Below are 23,997 nucleotides of genomic sequence, written 5' to 3'. Positions count from 1 at the left end.
GCAATACGGCGACAAAGCAAGCTTGACGGCCTTCGTCTCGGCTTCACCCTTCCATACGGAGAGAGCGGCTCCGACTCGGCCCTCAATCTTGCTGCCGTCCGTATAGATCCTATGGATGTGGCTGTCAACGACATCAGCATACAATTCCTCATCTACCATCCCAAACCTCAGCTCTACCTGCTCTGCCGGATGTGGGTCCTCAATCGCGGAAGCCATTCGTTCCACCTCTCTGTCCCTCAATGCCGGGCAGGACACTCCCTTCTTGATCTCATATAGCCTCGATGCTTCAAGTATTCTGAGATCAAGAGGGAGTATCCCAGCCAACAGCAGCGCAGAGTCAGGGAGACGGTCCGATATGCTTTGCAGATCTTCAGGGCAAAACCCCGTTGAACGGAGTTGAGACTTTTTTGGACCCCCATCTTTTCCACGGTGGGTGCCCACGCTGCTGATGCATACAAGATAGTTGGTTCTATGACCGCCGTATAAATAATCTTAACTAGGTACTTGGGGGTTAAACCCCCAGCCTACTCTAGCGGCCCTGGCAAGCTGCTTGTAGCGCGTGATTGCCTATTGGCAAACGCTGCTAACGTGGGCGTTAAACGTCAAGCCTTGGTCGATAATATGGCCAGAATCTTTATTTCACTGCAGTATTTAATTTCCACACTCCCCATTCTCAAGCGCGGTGTGTCATATTTTAGTCGCCTTGTCGACAGTAATGCGCAGGTTTTGTGCGGCGCAAAAGCGCACTTCGTTAGCTTTTAACTCCACACCTAAAGCCGAGTCTCCCTCAAAAACGAGCACGATGTCGTCAGCGAAGGCCTGACAAAACACATCCATTTCCTCTAGCATCCTTAACAGGGGGTCCAACAAGAGGTTCCACAGGATAGGACCGCCTACGGATCCCTGTACACACCTCTTGTCGGTCCCCCTGTTCACTTATACTCCGGCATATCTAACATTCACGCACCTTCCACTCAGGTAGCTGCTGATAACCCGCCACACAACCCGGCGGACGGTGCGGCGACCTGTATGAAAAGATGATTCTTTTCATACAGGCCGTCTTGAGTCCATCGTCTATGATCTTCCAGTGGCCGAAACTAGGAAAAGCTGGCGTTACTTTATTGTATTCATTGGAAGGAAGGTGACACGAGGAATACAACTAAGTATAGATGTGAATATTTTTATTATGTGATTACCTACACAACACATGTTTTTTTTATTTTTTTTTTATAAAATTGTAGCCGTCTATGGACTGTTGACTGTTCGTCCATATCCTTTTTTTGTTATTATATTATTTAGGTTTTTCGCACCAAGGATAATTGAAATAATATTATGAATTTTAATTAATTGTGGTCCATCACGCCATGGACACTTTTTTTTTATATATGTATTTTAAATATATATTTATTTATTATACATATAATAAATAAATATATATTTATTGTTTTATAAATTACATAATAATAATATTAATGTTTTGAACGGTCAGGTCCCAGTCGGTGTGGCGGCCAGTACGTCCGACATTTTCCGATTTCCTTAGATTTTATGCTGCTCCACCCTTTGCCTTTAGATGTTGTGACATTGGCTTGGTGGAGAGGGGTCACTCAAGCTGGGTGGAGTTTCTAGGGTGTTAAAGAGATATCGTTCTGTGTCGAATCTATCCGCCATGTGGCTTAGGACTTTACCGTTCCTGTCTTTTATAGCCATTTTTATATTATAATCTTTTATGTGTTCGGTTGACACCTTCGTGGCTCTTTTTATGAAGCTTGCCACAGCGTCTCCATCAGTGTCAGTGTAATAGACACAGGTGTTAGTGTGCCGGGATATGGCTACAACTGCATGAGGAACGCTGTCATGGATTGCCAGCTTTCGGGACTTGGTCTGTATGATGATCACCGAGGGACTCGTTAATCCCTGAGCTTCATGGATTGTGAGGATGCGAGAGTCCGTTCCCGATCCATAGCCTGTATTAGTGAGGGCTGCATTCTCCTCTTGTGTGTGGACAAGATACAGGGTATTTAGATTGGTTTTAGGTATTCTCGCTCCTGTATACAGGGTAAAATGTGCTTGCGACAAGGTCCGCTGATTGCTGCGGGTTGAGCGTATTTCCCTAAGCAGCGTCGGTTCTTGCCTTTTCGCTGTTCCCCTCAGTACTCTGTAGATCCCATCCCACATGCTCTGGCGGTCTTGGGTTGAGCAGAATTCTTTCCAGCTTTCTGTGGCTGCATTTGCTGCTGCCCTGTTGTACTCGTCCTTTGTTTTGAGATAATCCTCGATTACAAAGGACCTTCGGCTCAGTGCAGCGTTCCGAATTCTTCTCTTTTTTCTTAGAGTTTCCTTTTTTAGCTCTTCTAGGGTAGGTAACCACCAGGGTGGTGTTGTTTTGTGTTTTTTTCTGTTTAGTCTTGGGATGGTGCTTTCGCATACATCGTGGATGGTACTGATGTACATAGCTATGATCTCTTCCAAATCTTGTGGGTTACTTATTTCCGACACTGTTTGGGGTGTAATGGATTTTTGGAACAACTGACCAACGTGCTTTCTTGGTATTATAGATTCGGGTCGACGTTAGCTTAATTGGTTCTAGCTCTTTATCGAGCCGTATCTTGAAAGCTATAGCATTGTGGTCAGAGGAAGTTAAACTTCTGTCAACTTTCCAGTCACTTATCCTTTCAAGAAGTGGCGGACTGCAGACGGTCACGTCTACTACGCTTTCGTACAGCATGCCACCTCTATAGGTTTCAAATGTCAGCGCTTTCCCGGTATTAAGGATTTGGAAGTCCATCTCGTTCAGAAATGCACTGTATTCTTGTCCCCGGCGGTTTTCTATTCTGCTTCCCCACCATTGACTTCAAGCGTTGACGTCTCCTCCTATTATGATGTTTTGTGTGAGCAGTTTTGGGCAGATGTCTTTATTTGTTGTATATATGGGTCGATGTTTTGATCAGGCTCTAAGTAGATGGACAGCACTCCTATTCTGGTGTTTCCAGCTTTAATTGTGATGGCTGCAATATTTTCGGTAACCAATTAAAGGAGGGTCCGTTTCTACGCAGGAAGACGGTGTATCCAGTGCGCCGTTCTAACCACTGTACTTGGGGGACGCATGGTCTAGACGCTAGCTATCATACCGTGAGGTACACTATCATCCGACGCCCCCTAGGATCAAATTATCATAAAACTAAATCTTCTCATTCACAACACATGTTTCAAAACAATAATACGAAGTGTCTATTCGTCCGATTAACGGATGAATAAAATAAATCTTAGTCGTCCGATTATCGGATGTTTAAGCCCGGCCGTACATTGTCCAGAATTTCTGATCAGAAACAGTTGAACGTCCGCGCTGTCTCTTACATTTTGTAAGCCGAAAAGCCGAGTGAGCTCGAACTCGCCGGAAGGAAATGTGCGGGGTGGCGGTCCGACGAAATTCAACTGTTTCTGATCAGAATTCGGACAATGTGCGGCCGGGCTTAATTATTCTAGAGCCCATTCACGGCAGCACTGCACGGCAGTCCTGCCATGAATGGGCCTCTTAAGGCTGGGAATACACGTGAGATTTCTTCATCCGATAGTCTGAACCCATTGTCTGATCAGACTGTCTGAAGCACGGAATATATAACACTAAAGGAAGGGCCATAGTAAGTAAGTTTCATTGAAACTGCTGTCGCCAAACTCACACAGTAACATTTTACGCACACAAAAGAAATAACCAATCACAAAGAGATTTCTTTTTTAAATACAATGTCGTAAAAACAACCCTAACCCTTTTAAAATAAAGAAGAATTTAAATTTAGCAATACCGGCTCTGACTACCGAGTTCAGTTATTCAACGCTAGAGGTCGCTTGACAGCTAAATATGATAAGACTTGAAGTTGTACGCAATTTTACACCTTACGTCAACTAACGTAAGGTTTAAATCCGTACTCACGAATTTCATTTTGCGTGCGAGTTAAGTTATGTCCAGCTGGACATAACTATGGCACGCGGGCCACGCCCATATCCTGTAGTGTTATATATTCCGTGGTCTGAAGGCACTCGTGCCATTTCTTAAAGGGCCCATTCACGGCAGCACTGCACGGCAGTTCTAGCTGTTGCCCGCGACTTCGTCCGCGTGGGCTTTAGTTTATAGTACATCCGTACATCGATTGAATCGTTTACGTGCAAATCAGAAAAGTACATTGTGTGGGAACCCCACATTTTTCCGGGGCAAAAACTTTCAAATTAATATCTCCAATCTCCATGCCAAATTTCATCAAAATAGATTAAATAGCTTAGGGCTTTAGGTGATAATCATAAAAGGTTATTGTGCGAGAACCGTATATTTTCCGGGACAAAATTAGTATTCCTTGTCCTTTCCCGAGACTCAAAGTATCTCCATACCAAATTCCATCAAAATAGATTGAATAGTTTACGCGCAAATCATAAAAATATATTGTGCAGTAACCGTACATTTTTCGGGGACAAAATGTATCCTATGTTCTTTTTCGGGATTCAAAGTGTATTGTTACGTGCTAGGGTTCGAAGGATTTGGAGAGAAAGACCTGCTGACTCTCTTGAAGATTTTATTCACTAAGTCTAGGTCACACAAGCACACACTGGGTCACAACATTTAGCACTAAGTCCAAACACTAATCACTAGGTCCAATCACTAAGCACTATCACTGTCCTAGGTCGTAGCCAAGTCGAAGGTTTCACTGGTTCACTATTGATCACTTGTTGTCACTCCGAAATCGCCTTGATGATCGCTCGAACCGAACTGAACCACGGCCCGTCCTCCTGCGACTATTTATGTGGCGAGACGAATTCCAGAAAGTTCCCGATTCACGTAAACAAGTAAACAAGTATGGGATTTGTGCAGTGTGTCGCCTGATCAGTTTCGCTGGTTTGTCGCTAGATGACACTACGTGTCCGTATACCATGCACCGTAACAATATTTATACCAAATTTCAGCAAAATGGGTCCAGCCGTTTACGCATGATGTTGTGACTCGTGACCACGTGAAATGTTCCACGCGGCTTCGCTACGGCCGTAGCTAGAGGGGGGCATTGGGGGGCAATGCCCTACCTTAAAATCATAATGCCCTACCTTAAAAATACCAAAACCCAAGAAATCAATAAATTATGATTATTTTTTTGTACTTCTGCCCTACCTGTAACCAATGCTGCCCTACCTCAAATATGACTGTAGCTACAGCCCTGGGCTTCGCCCGCGTAAATTAGATATTTCACAGACAAATTAGTCCACAAAAAATAGCCTATGATCCTTCACGTGGTCTATTTCTTATCTGTGCCAAATAACAGAAACATCGTTCCAGTAGTTCGTGTCCGTGAGATAAGCTCTTTCAAATAATTTCCCCCGTTTTTTCCACACTTTCCTCTATTTCTTCGTTTCTATTAGTCTTAGCGTGATAGAATATTGCTTATAGCCTTTCTCGATAAATGGGCTACCTAACACTGAAATAATTTTTTAAATTGGACCAGTAGTTCCTGAGATAAGTGCGTTCAAATAAGCCCTTTCAAATAATTTCTCCCCGTTTTTCCACACTTTCCTCTATTTCTTCGCTCCTATTAGTCTTAGCGTGATAAAATATAGCCTATAGCCTTCCTCGATAAATGGACTATCTAACACTGAAAGAATTTTTCAAATCGGACCGGTAGTTCCTGAGATTAGCGCGTTCAAACAAACAAACTCTTCCGCTTTATAATATTATAGTATAGACTAGCTGTTGCCCGCGACTTCGTCCGCGTGGACTTTAGTTTATAGTTGTTCTCGTACATCGATTGAGTCGTTTACGCGCAAATCAGAAAAGTATATTGTGTGGGAATCGCACATTTTTCCGGAACAAAAAACATTCCTTGTCCCAGATTCAAATTAAGTAGTATCTCCAATCTCCATGCCAAATTTCATCAAAATAGATTAAATAGTTTAGGCAAGAATCATAAAAGTTTATTGTGCGGGAACCCTATATTTTCCGGGATAAAAAGTATCCCTTGTCCTTTCCCGAGACTGAAAGTATTGCCATATCAAATTTCATCAAAATAGATTGAATAGTTTAGGCGATAATCATAAAAGTTTATTATGCGGGAACCGTACATTTCCCATGACAAAATTAGTATTCCTTATCCTTTCCCGAGACTCAAAGTATCTCCATACCAAATTGCATCAAAATAGATTGAATAGTTTACGCGCAAATCATAAAAGTATATTGTGCAGTAACCGTACATTTTTCCGGGACAAAATGTATCCTATGTTCTTTTTCGGGATTCGAAAGTATCTTTACTTATACCAAATTTCAGCAAAATAGCTCCAGCCGTTTACGCGTGATGTCGTGACCACGCGAAATATAACGTCCCGCGTAAATTAGATATTTCACAGACAAATTAGTCCACAAAAAATAGCCAATGATCCTTCACGTGGTCTACTTCTTATCTGTGCCAAATAACAGAAAAATTGCTCCAGTAGTTCGTGAGATAAGCCCTTTCAAATAATTTCCCCCGTTTTTTCCACATTTTCCTCTATTTCTTCGCTCTTATTAGTTTTAGCGTAATAAAATATATCCTATAACCTTCCTTAATAAATAGGCTATGTAACACTGAAAGAATTTTTCAAATCGGACCTGTAGTTCCTGAGATTAGCGCGTTCAAATAAGCCCTTTCAAATAATTTCTCCCATTTTTCCACATTTCCTCTATTTCTGCGCTCTCATTAGTCTTAGCGTGATAAAATATAGCTGTTAGCCTTTTTCGATAAATGGGCTTTCTAACACTGAAATAATTTTTCAAATTAGACCAGTAGTTCCTGAGATTACCGCGTTCAAATAAGCCATTTCAAAAATGTCTCCCGTTTTTTTACACTTTCCTCTATTTCATCGCTCCTATTAGTCTTAGCGCGATAAAATATAGTCTATAGCCTTCCTCAATAAATCACTGAAAGAATTTTTCAAATCGGACCAGTAGTTCCTGAGATTAGCGCGTTCAAACAAACATAGATTTTTTTTAATTATCGCTTGACAAACTCGAGTCTCGATCTAAAAGACTATGAAATGGTATAATATGGTAGTGATGATGATGATGATGATGATGAAGAATGTAATTTGCATAGTAGCATATGCTTTCTGTTCTTAAAACAACGCCGAAACTCCCGAACTTGTATCTATAAAGAATCAGGAATTCTCTCAGCACCTTCCGAACCACGGTATACCAGGTATATCTCGGTGCAAAATCTTACTTGTTGGTAGCATATGCTTAGAATACTTCTCACGAAACCGAAGTCACCATATGTTTCCCTATAAGTTTTGAGGAGTTCCCTCGATTACTTATGGATCCTTCATCAGATCACCACTTTTCTGAATATAATACCAAATTGGGATGATACCCTATATACCAAAAGAAAAATTTTGAAAATCGGTTAACAAACGGCGGAGTAATCGTTGAATATAAGAAAACGAACATAACACCTCCCCCATTTTGAAAGTCGGTTAAAATTGTAGCCTATGTGTTATTTATTTAATATTTTAATCAGCACATGAATTGAATAACAAAATTTTTTTCAAATTAATCGTAGCACCATCTGTCAGGACAAACTAAAATTGAAATAGAATAATATTGAATGCGATGATAGCGCCGTCCGCCGGATCTAATGTAAAACATTCCAAAATCAACAACTCCTTATAAATAAGAAATTAATTGAAAAAACATTTTCCAGTAGACCAAACTGTAAATCTAAACCATTCTCGAATCTCCACGAACACACACAAAAAATTTCATCAAAATTGGTCCAGTCGTTTAGGAGGAGTTCAGTCACATACACACGCACACAAGAAATATATATATTAAGATTTAAAAAGTACCGTATGCTGGTACTTCATTCATAGATTTCATAGATTGTATTTAATTACACAGTTTTTTTAATGTGATCAGCAAAATAATAGTACGGTAGGTATGTGGTGTACGGTACTAAAAATATTTTAAAAAAATATCTAATAAAAAATAGTTTTGTGCTCTGTCCAATGACTAGTACTGTCTAATCACAAGTCATTTATCAATTCTAAAGTGAACAAGAAATCAATTTTATAGTGCAGGCTTACGAGTGCGAATTACGTTTTTAGGGGAATTTTTAATTACTTAATATTATGGTTTCTTGACTTACATTAATTTAAGAGTTGGTAACACTGTGTGTAGCGGCCGGAGCGGAGCGCTCGATTGCGCGGATAACCATGACATCGATGCATTTGAAGCGGACGTGCGCCTTTTTGTAAAGTGACCATGTTTGATACAGAATTATTTATTCAAAAAATAGAGGAAAAACCTTCTATTTGGGATGTTAGAAGTGCTGATTATAAAAATAGAGTAAAAAAATTTAATGACTGGAGCGAAATAGCTTCAATAATGACAAAGAATTGGTCGTCATTAACCGAAGAGGAAAAACAAATTAAAGGTAATAGGTACCGTACATAGGTATTTTTATTATACAAGAACCGCAGATTATGGCGAGTAGAGATGAATCAAAACTTTAGAATCCATCTAAACTATTTCTTGTTCGCTAGAAGTTGGAATTATTTTGTGTCAGTGGGTTTATTATTGTGTCTGCTGTCAAACTACTACAGTCAAGTTCTGTGGTTCTTCTTCTTCTTCTTTTTACCTTTTTTTGCTTCGTTGTTTGCAAAGAAAAAAAGTGTAAATGTTTATGTTTTGGTAAGGCTTGATTTTTTTCTCGTCGAACTGCAAACTGGTAAGGCTTGATTTTTTTTCTCGTCGAACTGCAAAGTTTCTTGTGCGTAGAGAGTAACATAAATAGCCGTAGAGTGGACACTTGATACAAAAGTATTAGTAGGTAAGAAATGAAATAACTTAAGTAAGAGTTAATTTTATTTATTGAAAATTTTAAGATCGAAATAATTAATAATGGAATATACTACATAAAATACATATTTTATGTATACCTTCAAAAAGATTTAATTTGTTTCTTTTCTTTCTCTTTGAAATTTTTTGTACATTTTCTTACCTAACCTAAAAAAACAGTATTTCTAAGTTCTAACCTAAAAACAGTGCAGTACAGTTGCATATGATATCGCATCCATACTAATATTATAAATGCGAAAGTGTGTCTGTCTGTCCGTCTGTTACCTCTTCACGCGCGAACCGCTGAACCCGCGTTCCCGCGCGATAAACGAATTTTGGCGCAACGGAGTTGCGGGCGTCATCTAGTAGCATATAAAATAGAATACAAATAAACTGCAATTGTAGGCATTTAAGTCACGATCTAACAGTAATGTGACGAGTCTTCACTAATTACTACTCTTAGATGCTGCAGCGTAACCATCCTTATCGTTCTTGCGTTAAAACCGTATCGCTGTCTCTTTCTTCGCCTGAGCTATGACGAAAATTCAATTTTTTACAGATTGTTCTAAAAATTAATTGAAAATGTAAATAATCGAGGTATTTATTGCATGAAAGACATGTGGTAAGAGATTCCATGTGTTTTGTTTACTTTCGAGTCATAATTGGTACATTTTCGAAACACACACGACGGCATTCTCCATTTATTTAGGTAAGACAAGACGTGGCACGTTCGTTACTGCGCTCGATGCAGACTAAACAACAGACGACCCAATTGGGCCGTATTTGAATCCTCACAACGCGCGCGGTAGTAACATATCTGCTTTGAGTTTTTCATATAATATCATTGGACACCTCAAAAACAAAAATCCATTCACTATTACAATTTTCCGAGGTTAAAACCTCTGGGCGCTGCACTATTAAAGAAAATTTTAGTATCTCAGAGGTTAGAAGCCGGAGCAGATGAAGTCCACACACCGAAAAGCTGCAAAACACGCCTGCTCCTTGAAACCGTTAATCTCTGACTGAGATGGCAAATTGATATTTGATGGTAAACTGACAGTCCTGATTGATCGTCTAACATCGTTCATCGGTCTATCAATTTACCATCAGTCTGGTCATTATTATCATGATCACGCATCAGATTGACGATAAATCGAACGTGTAACCTCCGTCTAACCTACTAGCTACTACATATTTTGTGCCTAAATATATTTATCTTGCCATGGTAACCGACCTTCAGGTGTCAAAAAGTAATTAGCAAATTTATCTCTTGCCTGCCGTGCTTCTTGTGTCGTCCCTGAACTCACCCTGTCTGCAGAAGGAATGACATTAACAAGAGTATCTGAAAACCTATACCCATCACGCCTTCTAACGTAGTTATGAAGCACGCATGCAGTTTTTGTAATAAGAATAGCGAAGTTTGGTTCAACCATCATTGGTGTATGAAAAATTTTCCATTTGTTGGCTAGTATTCCGAATGAACATTCTATATATCGCCGAGCTCTACAAAGGCGGTAGTTGAATACTCTTTGTTCGTAACTTAATTTCTTTCCAGGATAAGGTCTCATTATGTTTCTTTGTAGTCCAAAAGCTTCGTCACCCACAATTATATAAGGTAACTGACACTTGCTATTATCGTTGGGGAGGGTTGAGTCCATCGGAATGTTTAATGAATTATTTTTCAATTTTTTTCCAATGTTACTTCTCGACAAAATTTGGTTGTCCCCATCTCTGCCATATGCTCCGATGTCAATCGAAGTAAACAAGTAGTTTGTGTCACAAACTGCTAATAATATAATAGAAAGGTAATGTTTATTGTCGTCAAATAATGATCCACGATTTTTCGGATTAACAAGACGTATTTGTTTACCATCCACTGCCCCAATGCATAAGGGGAATTGGGAGTTTTCATAAAATTCTTCTGCTTTTTGCAGCCAGTTTTCAGTCGTAGGTACCGGCAATTCTTGACTTGCCAGTTTCATCCAGATTTTCTTGCATATTTCTATTATTATTGCTCTGACAGTTGTATGTCCTATACCAAAATCTTCTGCTAATGTTTTAAAATCTTTTCCCGTTGCCAAAAATCTGAAAGAAAAAAACAATTAAACACATTAATTATATTTACATTTTAACAGGGCAAGAGCTTACGAAAAAATGGAAAAATATCAAGGACAAATATCGAAAAGTTTTAAAAGACATTAATAATGTAAAGTCGGGATCAGCAGGTGATAAAATAAAGAAAACATACACATATTTTAATTTGTTGCACTTCCTACGGCCTGTACTGGAGGAAAATATTCTAGAAAGCAATATCTCACCAGAAGAAAATTCTAATGTTTCTGCGACTGACGTCGAAAATTTTGAAAAACAATTTGCAGAACCAGAAATAATTATAGAGCCTGAAAAGCGTAAGAATACATCGAAACGTAAAAATAATGATGAATGTGAACAAGAGCTGTTGGAAATACTAAGAAAAAGGAATTCTTTAGAAGAGAAAACTTTACAAGACGAGGACGTTTTATTTTTGTTGTCTTTGGCCCCGACATTAAAAAAAATGACACCACTGACCAAAATGCGTACTAAAATTGAGATTATGACCTCAATCACGAATAATATGAGTGAAACACCTGATGCTCAGACAAATTCATACATATATACGCCAACTACGTCGTCAAATGGCTATACCGCAGCTATATCAAATGCAACTTTAAATTTAACTTCCGTTGCGCCAACGACATCGCAGTATGAAAATACTACGACTGTTAAGGCCGATCCGCATTCGCACGCGACTGTGCGGCGCGAATAGCAGCGTGTATCGCGTGTGGTACTGCCAAGACGCTCCAGTCTACACTCGTATGGTTCGCAGTGTAGTTCGCGCTCTAGACCCGTATGTAGGGATACCTAAATTTGGATTATTTAAGTAACTAAAATCCAAGCTTTATGAGGGCTCGCGTCGTTTTTCTGCGTGGTAGTAATCTTTTAGGCAGTTTTTTTTCATTTTAATAATAAAAATAAAAAAAAATAATAAAATAAAAATGTTTTATTCCTCACACAACATGAACTTACAAGATATTAGGTACATGAAAAATTATACTTAATAGGCAAATCTTTGTGTGAACTGGAGCCTAAGCCCGGCCGCACATTGTCCGAAATTTCTGATACGAAACATTTGAACGTCGGCCGGGCCGCCACACCGCACACTATCCGAAATTTCCTTCCGGCGAGTTGGAGCTCACTCGGCTCAGTACAAAATGTAAGAGAGAGCGCGATCCGTCAGAAACATTTGAACTGCCATCCGATCGACGTCATCTGACACATAATGTCAGACGCCCGACGGAACGCAATTAAAAATTTCTGCCATCCGATAGACGGCATCTGACAACTCAGACATCCGGACCGGACGTCAGACACAAAATATATGAGCAGAGTGCGTTCCGACAGGCATCTGACATTATGTGTCAGATGACGTCGACCGGATGAGTACTCTGGTGTTTCGTCCCAAGTTTTTAGGCCCAGTGGGCCCAATGACCAGATATGAATTTTTAGCATTTTATCTTCTGGCGATTGGTCCCACTTTTAGGCCAGCCGCAATTGTTTTCTGGCAAGAAATTTTGAAGTAGGGTTGGCACAAAAATAATCAGTTATAACCATAATATTGTTTTGTAAATTTTAAATAAAAATATCTAACATATTATAGGTCACGTATTGGATATACAAGTTTTCATTTTACTAATTATTTCAACACCGCATTAACAGGAAATATTTAATATTCAAAATAATAATAATTAATTACATAAATAATAACTTATTTAATATTTATTTAAATCAGATATAATAATTGTTGACTCTGTTGAGACCTGGGCTGTTCTGGAAGCCCTGCAACGATGTCAAGTCGATTGGCGTTACGTCGAAGTTTTGAAAGGTCTATGTCCGTCCGAGTACAGGGGGCTACAACAAGGCCAATCTATTTGCATCGAGGAGTGAGACAGGGGGATATTATTTCCCCGAAACTGTTCACAAATGCATTAGAGGACGCCTTCAAGACCCTAAACTGGAAAGGACGTGGCATAAACGTTAATGGCAAGTACCTCTCACACCTTCGTTTCGCTGACGATATCGTCATATTGGCAGAATCGTTGGAGGACTTGCAGGAAATGTTGAACGACCTAAATGAATCTTCCCGGTGGATCGGTCTCGGGATGAACTTGGACAAGAATAAAGTCATGTTCAACGAACATGTTCACCCGAGACCGGTTGCAGTTAACGGTGTCTTTCTCGAAGTCGTAACGGAATATGTCTATTTGGGGCACATACTGCAGGTAGGTAGACATAACTTCGAGAGAGAAACTGATAGGAGGATACAGTTGGGTTGGTTCGGCCGGCCAATTTGCGGCCGGCCAACTAGGTGACCCTGTATTTCAGGACTCCAGGTTCCACCCGCAGATACAGTAAAAGGTGTTATGTCGGCTGTACACCGAGTCCTGTCCACCTGTCTCGCCGAGAGCTCTCGGGCGAGAGTCTCGTGCGAGAGCCCCTTGCCCGAGTGCGATCATGTACATTCTCGCTTAGTTCAATCGCAGTTATGAACTCAGAGAAGATAGACCATTATTTTTCTCTATGCATCGAAAAATATCATTGTAATCTAAAGATCTATAATCATATTTAATTTTATTTCTCACAGATAATGACTGATAATGACGTTTATTATTGTTATTTTTCTGTTCTGCACTGTCTTGCGGCGCGACTAGTAGTGAAAAACGCGAGAGTGTGCAGTAATGCGCTCGCTTTCCTCGCGAGACCCTTTGTCTCCTAGACAGCTAGATCGATTTATCTAGCTAGGAATCATTTTTAGAAAATGTATTTTTATTCATGTTTTATCGATAAACTGAACAATATGACTGTTCCTGACATCTATTGGCGAATAACAGTACTATTTTGTTAGCAACTAATTGTTTTAACGACACAACAACATCTAAAGCTATTCCAGCAGATGGCGTTGTTAAGTAACACGAAGTCAATGAGTGTTTGCTATACCGAGCAAAGCTCGGTCATCCAGGTACTATAGACTAAGAAGAGACTTGGGCCTAAAACACTGCCCTGCGGAACTCCAAATGTCATTGATTGGTAGGAACTAAGGTAATCGCCAATTTTCAATTTTCACTTGTTGGAGTCTGAGTAAGAAAACTACGAAACATCTTAAGTGGAATTCCTCGTATGCCCAAGGACTCCAATTTACTTAATAAGGTGGGTATATAAACGGTGTCAAACGCCTTGGCTAGATCTAGGAATATCCCAACACGTTTTTTACCTTTATCCATGTTTGAGGCTAGGTTATCAATCACTGATGCTGTTACAAGGCGTGTAACAGCATCAGTGGTAGACTTTTTAGATTGAAATCCAAATTGAGACTGAGAAATCAGATGTTCCTGCTTTAAATAGCTCATCAATAGTGAGTTCAAGAGCTTTTCCATAATTTTGGGTAAGGTCGTTAGAATTGAAATAGGCCGATAGTTGTCCACACAATCTCTGCTCCCGTTTTTGTGAATCGGGTGAACAATAGCTCGTTTAAAGGAGTCTGGGAACGCGCCATTATTAAAACAGAGACATATAATGTAAGTATGGGGGCTATTTTATTAGCAATAGATTTGAGGAATGGAACAGAGATACCATCCATCCTGTAGCAGATTCATTTTTAAGGAATTTATTAGATTCATTATCTCAACATTGTCAGTGAGTATAGTGCAAAAGAACTAAGTACTAGAAGAGTTTTTAATTTCGCTACGTTCAGATGACAGTGTATCATTAGATTCTGTTAGGTTCTCAGCATATTTTTTACCAATACCAGCAAAAAAACTGTTTACTTTGTCGATTTAATAGTAAAAAACATTGACCGATGATAAAAAATCTACGTATAAATAAAAATTACTACGAGGGCGGGATGATAAGTAACTAGCCTAATACTTCTACACTTAAGGATGTATATAAGGTCAAATTCCGTACTAAATCCAATAAAATTATGAAAGTACTAAATATGTAAAAAATTGGACACCCAGACACTTATTATTAATTATAATGATTTTTAATAATAGATTTTTAAAGAACTTATTTTTTTTTTCAATAATAATATTTAATTATTATTGAAAAAAAAATTGTAATTTGACTACCGCAAATGGCGGCCAAGTAAGCTCGGCAAAGCTTTAAATGCAGGTGGCGAAAAAAGGAACTAACGCTGGCACATACAAAAACGACACATTTGACAGTTCTTCTTTACCAGCAGCGCCTCCGCCCAAGTTCATATAAAGTCTTGTCGCACCCTTCGAAGGATAATTTTCATAAATTTCAATTTGAAATATAATATATAGGTTCACCGATAATTCCTCAGAATTACCGGTGAACCTACTTTTTTTTGGGCTTAAAAAATCGCAAATCGTACAAAGAAATTAATAAGCAGTTTTTAGCTGTTTATCTTTGTTACAAAGTTCCCAATTCTGACGAATTCTCAAAAATTGTAACACTTCCGGCAAACATTACGTATAATAAATGGAAATTTTAAAATTAATTATTTCACGTAACTTGTCGGTAAGGTATTGATTTTTTGGTATCAATCGATGCAGGATGTTTCATTCTACTATATATTTCGAATTTAGGTCAGAATCTTTGAATTTATAAATGTATACATCCTTAAATTTCCATGATAAAATTAATTTGATTATTCGATTTGTTACGTTCATGAAGGTATGGACGAAGTACTGGGCCGTGTTCGTCAGCGTAATTTTTAGCGCATTCGCTGCAAAACCTAGTTATTGCGCATGTACAAATCATGTCATGCCATGGCAACGACAACTGTTTACGACTTGACATTTAACCCAATTGCAATTTGTTGCTGGCGTTGCAATGAACAAACCAGTGGGAGAGCCATGCTTCGGCACGAATGGGCCGGCTCGACCGGAGAAATACCTACCACGTTCTCACAGAAAACCGGCGTGAGACAGCGCTTGCGCTGTGTTTCGCTGAGTGAGTGAGTTTAACGGAGGCCCAAACCCCTACGGCCTACCCTATTCCCTTCCCTACCCTCCCCTTTTCCCTTCCCATGCCTACCCTCCCCTGTTAAGTACCCTATTCCCTCTTAAAAGGCCGGCAACGCACCTGCATCTCTTCTGATGCTGCGAGTGTCCATGGGGGACGGAAGTTGCATTCCATCAGGTGACCCGTTTGCTCGTTTGCCCTCTTATTTCATAAAAAAACGAAATTAAATTTTTCCAAGTGATCCATATTTTCCATTATAAAATAATCAAACACTATCATAGTGTTAAATAAATTATTTTAGACAATTTAGGCTTATGTTAAATACATACATGTTTAGCTTTTATTATTTTAATCATGTACGTTGTTTACGACTTGACCAGCAACTTGTTATGGCGTTGCCATGACATCTTTCGGACATGCGCAATAAAAGGTTTGTCCAAAAATACGCCGACGAACACGGCCCTGGTTGCTCTTAAAGCAATAAAAAATGATCTAGATAATCAAAGACAAGAAATTCGAGAAACAGGAAAGATTGTGACTGAACAAGTAACACAAAATATCAGCAGGATGTTCGAAGAAAAATTTCTGACTATAGAAACAAATCACGAAAATTTGGAACAGAAAGTGGAGACACAGGAAAAAGAGTACAAAATTTAGAAAGAATGGCAAGAAAAAAATTATCTGATATTTTTCAGCATATAAGAGAAGGAAAAGTCATACGAGGGTTTAGAAAGTAACTTTATAAACTGGCTAGAACAAAATCTCTCTTTAAAATTGACTTATAGTGATATTCAAGACATAAGAAGAATTGGTAAAAAAGAAGAAAAACTTCGACCATTAAAAGTAACTTTCTCAACTCTAGGCTTAAAGATAAAAGTTTTAAAACAAAAAAGAGCGCTAAAAGATACAAACTACTATATTAAAGAAGATTTTCCCAAAAATGTCTAAGAAAAAAAAAAGGAATTACAAGAACAACTACAACAAGAAAGAGAAAAGGGAAACATAGCCAAAATTGTTTACGACAAATTGGTAATTTCAAAAAATAACACAAAAAGAAAACTGCCTACCTCCCCGACAATGTCACTCTGGTCAATCATGAAAAGAAAACTCAAACTAATAAAAAGAACAAAACACAACAATTAGAAACGGGCAATAGATCCAACAGCTTCTCAGAAGGAGTGATAAAACAAGGTATAGTAAACTACATTGTCAAAAACAATTCAAACAAAACGTTTTATCCTAATAAAGAAGCATAGCAGCAAAGCGCCTCCTCCCAAAAAGCAGAACAAACAAACAGACAAAAAATTAAAAACATATATGATCTTCCAACTCGGCTAGTCACCGCGGAAGAGTATGACTACAACCCTCCAAAGATAGACACTACAACAACACATAATATTTATTATTAAAGACAAAAAATCACATGTTATGTACATAGCAACATACAACGTCAGAACTTTATTGTCATATGAAAGATTACTAGAATTAGAGGAAGCTGTTCATGATATTAAATACGATGTTATAGGTTTATCCGAAACAAGACGCTTAGGTTCAACGATTGAGGAATATGAAAACTTTATATTATGTCACGTGAGCCAAACCCCTGGCCTATATGGAGAAGGCTTTATAATAAACAAAATCCACAAAAAACACATAGAAAGTTTTACTGGCCTTAATGAACGAATTGCTACACTAAATATGAATTTCCAGGGCTTTCTTGTATCTATTATACAAGTATATGCACTAACGGAATCGGCGAACGAAGCTGAAATAGATGACTTTTACAAGACTATCGATAGAGCATTAGACACTGCACACAAAAACATTATAATCATGGGAGATTTCAATGCGAAGATCGGATTCCCCAGGAAAGAAGAACATTTAGTGATGAAACAGTACGGATACGGAATAAGGAATGAAAGAGGACAGAGACTTATAAATTTCGCTACAGAACACAAACTTACCTTAATAAATACATGTTTTAAAAAGAACCATAATAAACGCTGGACATGGAGGTCTCCTGATGGGAAAACTAAGAATGAAATAGACTTTATATTGTCTAACCAACCTAAAATATTTCAAGATATTGGGACTTTAAACTTAAACTACCACTCAGATCACAGAATTGTAAGAGCAAAAATTAAGCTATCTAACTACAAGAAGTCCAGATATAAGTATACAAATAAAGAAATAACATTAAAACATGAACAAGAAATATTGAAATATAGGGAAGCTCTACTCGAAATGTGAGCTGAGCTACAGCCTTGTCAAGAGAACACCTCGGTGCAAAATTATTACGATAATATTACCAATGCTATCACCACTAGCTTAAGAATAGCACAAACAACAAAAAAAGAGCAAAAACATCACAAGTTTCTTTCAGAACAAACATTATCCCTTTTACAAAAAAGGAAAGAAATACAAAAAACCAAAAATAAAACACAAGCAATGAAAAATAGACTCTGTGCTCTTTTTAAACTTGTCAACAAATATATGAAAATCGATTACGCAAAATACAGACAAAAACACGTTTATAAAACATCTTACCCACGCCGGCAGCACAAAGAAGGCCTTAAAAGAACTTAGAACATGCAAACCTTGGATAGAAGGGCTAAAAAAATCGGACAAAGACCTAAAGAAACGAAAAGACATTATCACTACAGCAACTAACTTCTATAGAAACCTATACAGCAATACAACTCCAATAACTCCACTCCTAAATGAAAACAGCAACTTAGACGATAACTTACCTGCAGATACCACCGCCAACAAAGATACAGTAGAGATAAGCGATACAGAAATCCTGAAAGAAATACAGAAACTTCTAGAATAAGACCTACAATCTACGAAAAACAACCGGTGGAACAAGCAGGTTTCAGAAAAGGTTTTTCAACCGCAGACCATATTCATACCATAGAGTTAATAATGGAAAAGTACCGCAAACAACGGAGACCCCTATATCTTGGTTTCGTAGACTACTAAAAGGCCTTTGACTCGGTTACTTTCGAGAGTGTATGGCAGAGCCTGACTGACCACGGTGTAAGTGAAAGATATATTAAAGTCATCAAAAACATTTACAAAAACATCAGGGGTAGAATTAAACTAGAACCACTGGGACCCTATTTCCCCATAAAGAGGGGTGTAAGACAGGGCGACCCCTTGTCTCCATTAATATTTATTTCTATACTGGAAGATGTCATAAATAAACTGAACTGGAACAGATATGGCATTAACATACTTGGAACCACTCTGAGCCATCTACGCTTCGCAGACGACCTGGTACTACTATCTGAATCAAGCACAGAATTACAGTTTATGTTAGAACAATTACAAACAGCTAGCGCTAGAGTAGGTCTCGAAATTAACACTACTAAGACCATGGCAATGACCAACAGCCGACAAGACCAGATAATTCTAAGCGGAAGACCATTGGCGTACACGGACGAATACTGCTACCTTGGAAAAACAATAAGCTTTCAAAAAGAAAACAATGAATTAGAAATTGAAAGAAGAATTCAAAAAACTTGGAATCGTTATAAAAGAAATTTTTAAAAGTAATATGCCTGTAGCTACAGCTGAAGAGCAAGTTACTGAACTCCATCCTTCTACCATGCTTGACTTATGCTTGCCAAACATGGAAATTTACCGCGAAAACCAAACATAAAATTCTGACCTGCCAGCGAGGATTACAGAGAAGCATGCTCAAGGTAAGAAAATTAGACAAGATCCGTCACACAAAAATAAGAGCAATAACAAAAGCCATATATGCATTGAACTACGCACAAAAAATGAAATGGAGATGGACGGGTCATATAGCAAAGCTAGACGACAATAGATGGACCTACAAAATCTCCAGATGGAACGGACCTCAAGGAAAAAGAAAGAGAGGAAGACCTCTCACCCGATGGGACGATGATATCAAAAAAGTCGCTGGCACAAATTGGTGGCAAATTGCCCAAGACAGAGAAAAGTGGTCATCCTTGGAGGAGGCCTTTACCCAATCCGGGGACCTAGTTTAAAAAGTAATACACTTAAATAATTTGTTAATACTTAGTTGATAAGAATCTTTGTAGCTTGGTCAAATAAAGGCTTTTTTATTTTTTATTTTATTTATTTACAACGTGCTTTTAAACTGTATTTAATATAAAGTATCAAAATCTTTTATAGTGACTGGATACAGTGTGGCCATAAGAGGCCACACCGGAAACAAGTGGCGACTCTATTAATGTCGTGACTTTTTTGACGGGCTATATACTAAAATACTTAATCTATGCCTAAGCGATTAGGCCAGTATACTGGTAGTAGTTTAGGAACACGCTGACATAATAAAAACTTGTCAAACTGAAAACTGACAACTGAAAGAGTTTTGGCGGCCATGTTATTTTGAAGCTTCTTCTACTTTTTATTGTTGGTGTGGTTTTTATTATTTTTTCCCAAATTGTGTTATTTGGGTTTTCGATGTTCATTATTGGTAAAATATGGCCATTAAATATATGTTATCGTGCAAAAGTGCAGGTAAAATGTTGTCAGAACCAAAATTTATAATTCCTGTGACATTTGGTGTGAATATCGATAAATAGGGCTATTTCTTCCGTGAGTTTTAACTAAAACATCGTTATAATAACTTTATTATTCTATTCATTGGAATATCATCGTGTCTTTTTCAATTTGATATGTATCAAGTTTTACATTCTTTTGCCCACTTTTGTAGCAATTATTGATGGTATTGCCTGGTATTACCGATAGTTGTCTACCCATACGCCATCTAGTTACTAAAATGGAAACTGACAATTAAATTAAAAAAATAAGAAAATGCCTCATTGTTAGAGTCATACGTTGTTCGCGTTGTTCGCGTGGCGCGTGCGCTTTGCGCCTGCTTGGCTAAGCGAAACTTATTGCGAATCGGCACTACCACACGCTTTTCGGGTTTGTACGTATCGGCCTTTACGTACCTTACTTTCGCCAACGGGCAACGACAATCGACACTGACAACTTGACAAGTGACAACAACTGAGTACTGACACTTGACAACTTACGCGGAGTCATCAGGAGCCGGATTAATATTATGGAGATTAATTAGTTACGAGTTTACTTTTAAACTTATACCGCTCGACTCCTTTTTTGGATTCGGATTTTTTTTTTCTCTTCTTGCACTTATACTTTCACAAAGGCCATCTCTAGAGCAAAGTTATTACCACTGGCAACAAAGTCTTTTTTTTACCTCATCAAAGTTACTGACTTTGGTTACTGACACTGGCTATTCCTCATGGGAGGCCATTTTTAAAGAAGAAGAAGAAGAAGAGCCGTACGTACAATAATAATATTATGTATAATGTATATTTTTAAGAGTGTTTTAAGTTCATACCTACCTACTGCTATTGTTTTACATAGGTAAATCAGTTACTTAATAAATATTATTCTTACCTTAGTGTGATTGTTATTTTTTCTTCTAAAGTAATGTAAGTTCGAAACTTTATGGAATTTTCTCGCAATGCCAAAACTAACTCGTCAAAAGAGTTGACAGACATTCGGTAATACGAGAAAAATCGATCTGCATCTAGTCTTCTTCTTTGGTATATATTGTGAAATTGATTGGGATACAATGTATTTAAAGGATGTCTCCACCACCGACGTCGGCATTGCTTTTTTCTTTTTTTCAATATTAGAAGCAATGCAATTATGTCGGTATCGATTTTTTCCATTTCACGACTCACGAGTTTACGAGTTACGACTCACGTGACACGTCTAATCGCCTCAAATACTATAACACCACTGACCAAAGAGCCACTGACGGTCAGTGGCTCTTTGGTTGTATAGAGGTCAGTGACTGACCTCTATACAACCAATTAGAACACAGACAACAGCTGATTACGGTTGACAAGTCACAACTCTTTCTCAACTAGTAGGTACAGTTTGCCAATGCTCTAATTGAATGTGTCAATGTCAGCCAATGTGCGCTGCTGGCATTGACTTTTATTGGGACCGTGCAGAGCGATGACACTGCCACTAGTGACGAGTAGCCGAAACTTTTACGAAAATTTTATTGTCAAGCTACAGAAAATTTAAAGATTTCTTGAGAAATTTGAGTGTTCGTGCATTGTTGTATTCCCGGATGTTCTAATACATGCAAGAAAAATAAAGGCAAATCGAACGATGTAAAATTTTACTATTTTTCTGCCAAAAATATTCACATGCCTTGGCTTATTGAAAAACGAAAGAAATGGATAAAATCCGGTAAAAACATACGTAAGCATTAAAAATGTTCCATGAATGTTATGTGTAGACTCGTAAAAAACACTGAGTTTTGTAGATTATAAACGTAAATTCATTTTTGATGAACACAATATAAACCTAAGTATAGACATAATATTATATACTTTATAGGTTTATGAAACTAAGGGAGCATACCCATACTATGTTTGTGTTTATTAAGAGGAAACACTAGGGCCGTTTTTCCATACAGACGTTGCCCCCCTGTTTCCTCCCTGGATAATGCCGGTAGAGTTATAATTTTTTTCCTGAATATCTAATATCTACGGCCACTATTAGCATGTCCCTCTGTTTTCAGTATTTTTATAATTATAAAAAAAGATATGAACGTTCAAAAACCAAAAAATTGGCCAGATTTTCCGCTGTGTTCAAACATCCAGAAAACATTCCGTAAAATTCCTAATTTACGCGGGCGAAGCCGCGCGGGACATCTATTATTATAATAAAAGCATTATAAGCATTACATGCTTCTTTTATTTATCAATTCCTTGTAAGTAAATCCCAAAGTAATTTTCACAGTCAAATTGTCTAATATTATTATTATATTAGGTATTATTATTTGACTGTAGAAAATTACTTTGGGAAAAGCAATTATAAATAATGTAACATCGAGGAAGTTGATTCCTACGCAATTGACCATAGACTTAATATATATTGTCGTATAGACCACCTGACAACTCGAAAATGCGTGACCATTTTCGATCTGTCAATGTGTGCGTGTGCTAGTGATGTATATTTTAGTATCGATAGTATAGTATTTTGCTATCGATAGTATAGTCCGTTCGAGTTATTTTACCTGAGTTTCTATAAGAAATAAATAATATGCAACTTAGACAGATTTTTTATTTCAAATTAGGTATCATAAATTTTAATTGGCAAAAAAAGGTGACGATTGAAAAGTAGATACACATTTTCTTTTGGAATGATTTTTCAATCGTCGGATATGTTATGACATGAGGTTCTTATAGGGGTAAATAATATACACTTAACACATTATAAAGTTACTTATTTATTACTCAGGTAAAATCTATCTGGTAAATCTGTCCTTACATTGAAAGTAAACGTTGAAAGTAAACAACACACATAGCAAGTAGCAGTAGTAGCATTATAGGTTTATGCAATTGACAGACCAACGTTATTTGGTCGAATATGTCAATTCCGTGGTCAATTCAATGTTAATAATTGTGATCTGTCAGCTGGGTTTGACTTAACGCAACCAAACTACTTAGGTCCCCGATTTGCATAGGAATCAACTTCTCTGATAGTATTAAAATCAAGGGCTGCTGCTCTGCTACTGGTTCAAAGTTGGAACCATATACCATCAGATGGCGCCACCTTCCATCCATTTTAAGTTTTGCCTCTATAGAGTTCGACAAGGCTGTTTATAAACGGGGCGAGAAAAGGAACTAACGCTTCTATCATACAATATACGTCATTTTTGACCGTGTTTTTGACAGTTCTCCTTTACCAGCATAGGGACCGTGCAGAAACTATAGAGGGCGTCGTAATTCGACAGCAGCGACACGATGCGAGTAAAAGAAGTAACTTGTGAGTGACTTTGGCTTCACATTCTCTTTGACCCCGGCTAGTTTATAAGTGATTTTTTATGTTTTAGACTATAAAATGATTTAATACTTACACTCCAAGTGGCCACATGCGGTCGCGAGAACAACAACAGCCTGCCTAGCATACGCCAAAGAGATATCTCACTCTCGTTATAATTAAAAACTACTCGTCTCATAATGTCAAATTCTCGACATTATCTCGACAAAACTCTATAAAAATGTATTATTTCGATGATAGATCTACGCGAGAATTTTTTTTTATCATGCTAGAGTCAACAAAGATGAAGAGACGAACCA

General features: G+C 38.0%; 1 protein-coding gene across 1 annotated transcript; it reads right to left on the bottom strand.

Annotated features, from left to right (window-relative positions):
* Positions 1-9,669: 9,669 nt before the first annotated feature.
* On the bottom strand, positions 9,670-21,747 carry LOC121730346 (protein ALP1-like). The gene is made up of 2 exons (XM_042119356.1): positions 21,290-21,747; positions 9,670-10,924 (listed from the first exon to the last, which is right to left on the bottom strand). The coding sequence occupies exons 1-2, from the start codon at positions 21,565-21,567 to the stop codon at positions 10,042-10,044; spliced, it is 1,161 nt and encodes a 386-aa protein (XP_041975290.1). The 5' UTR covers positions 21,568-21,747; the 3' UTR covers positions 9,670-10,041.
* Positions 21,748-23,997: the final 2,250 nt, after the last annotated feature.

The sequence above is a fragment of the Aricia agestis genome, chromosome 1, assembly GCF_905147365.1.
Source record: "Aricia agestis chromosome 1, ilAriAges1.1, whole genome shotgun sequence".
NCBI lineage: Eukaryota > Metazoa > Arthropoda > Insecta > Lepidoptera > Lycaenidae > Aricia > Aricia agestis.
The sequence above is the reverse complement of the archived record's forward strand: the minus strand, read 5'-3'. Positions and strand labels throughout refer to the sequence as shown.

Bases quoted from the DNA above. Each gene is read 5' to 3' on its own strand.
- LOC121730346 (XM_042119356.1), bottom strand. From the start codon at position 21,567: ATGGAAAAAATCGATACCGACATAATTGCATTGCTTCTAATATTGAAA. The intron at 10,925-21,289 runs GTAAGAATAATA...TTTTTCTTTCAG, and splicing joins AAAATAACAATCACACTAAG to ATTTTTGGCAACGGGAAAAG.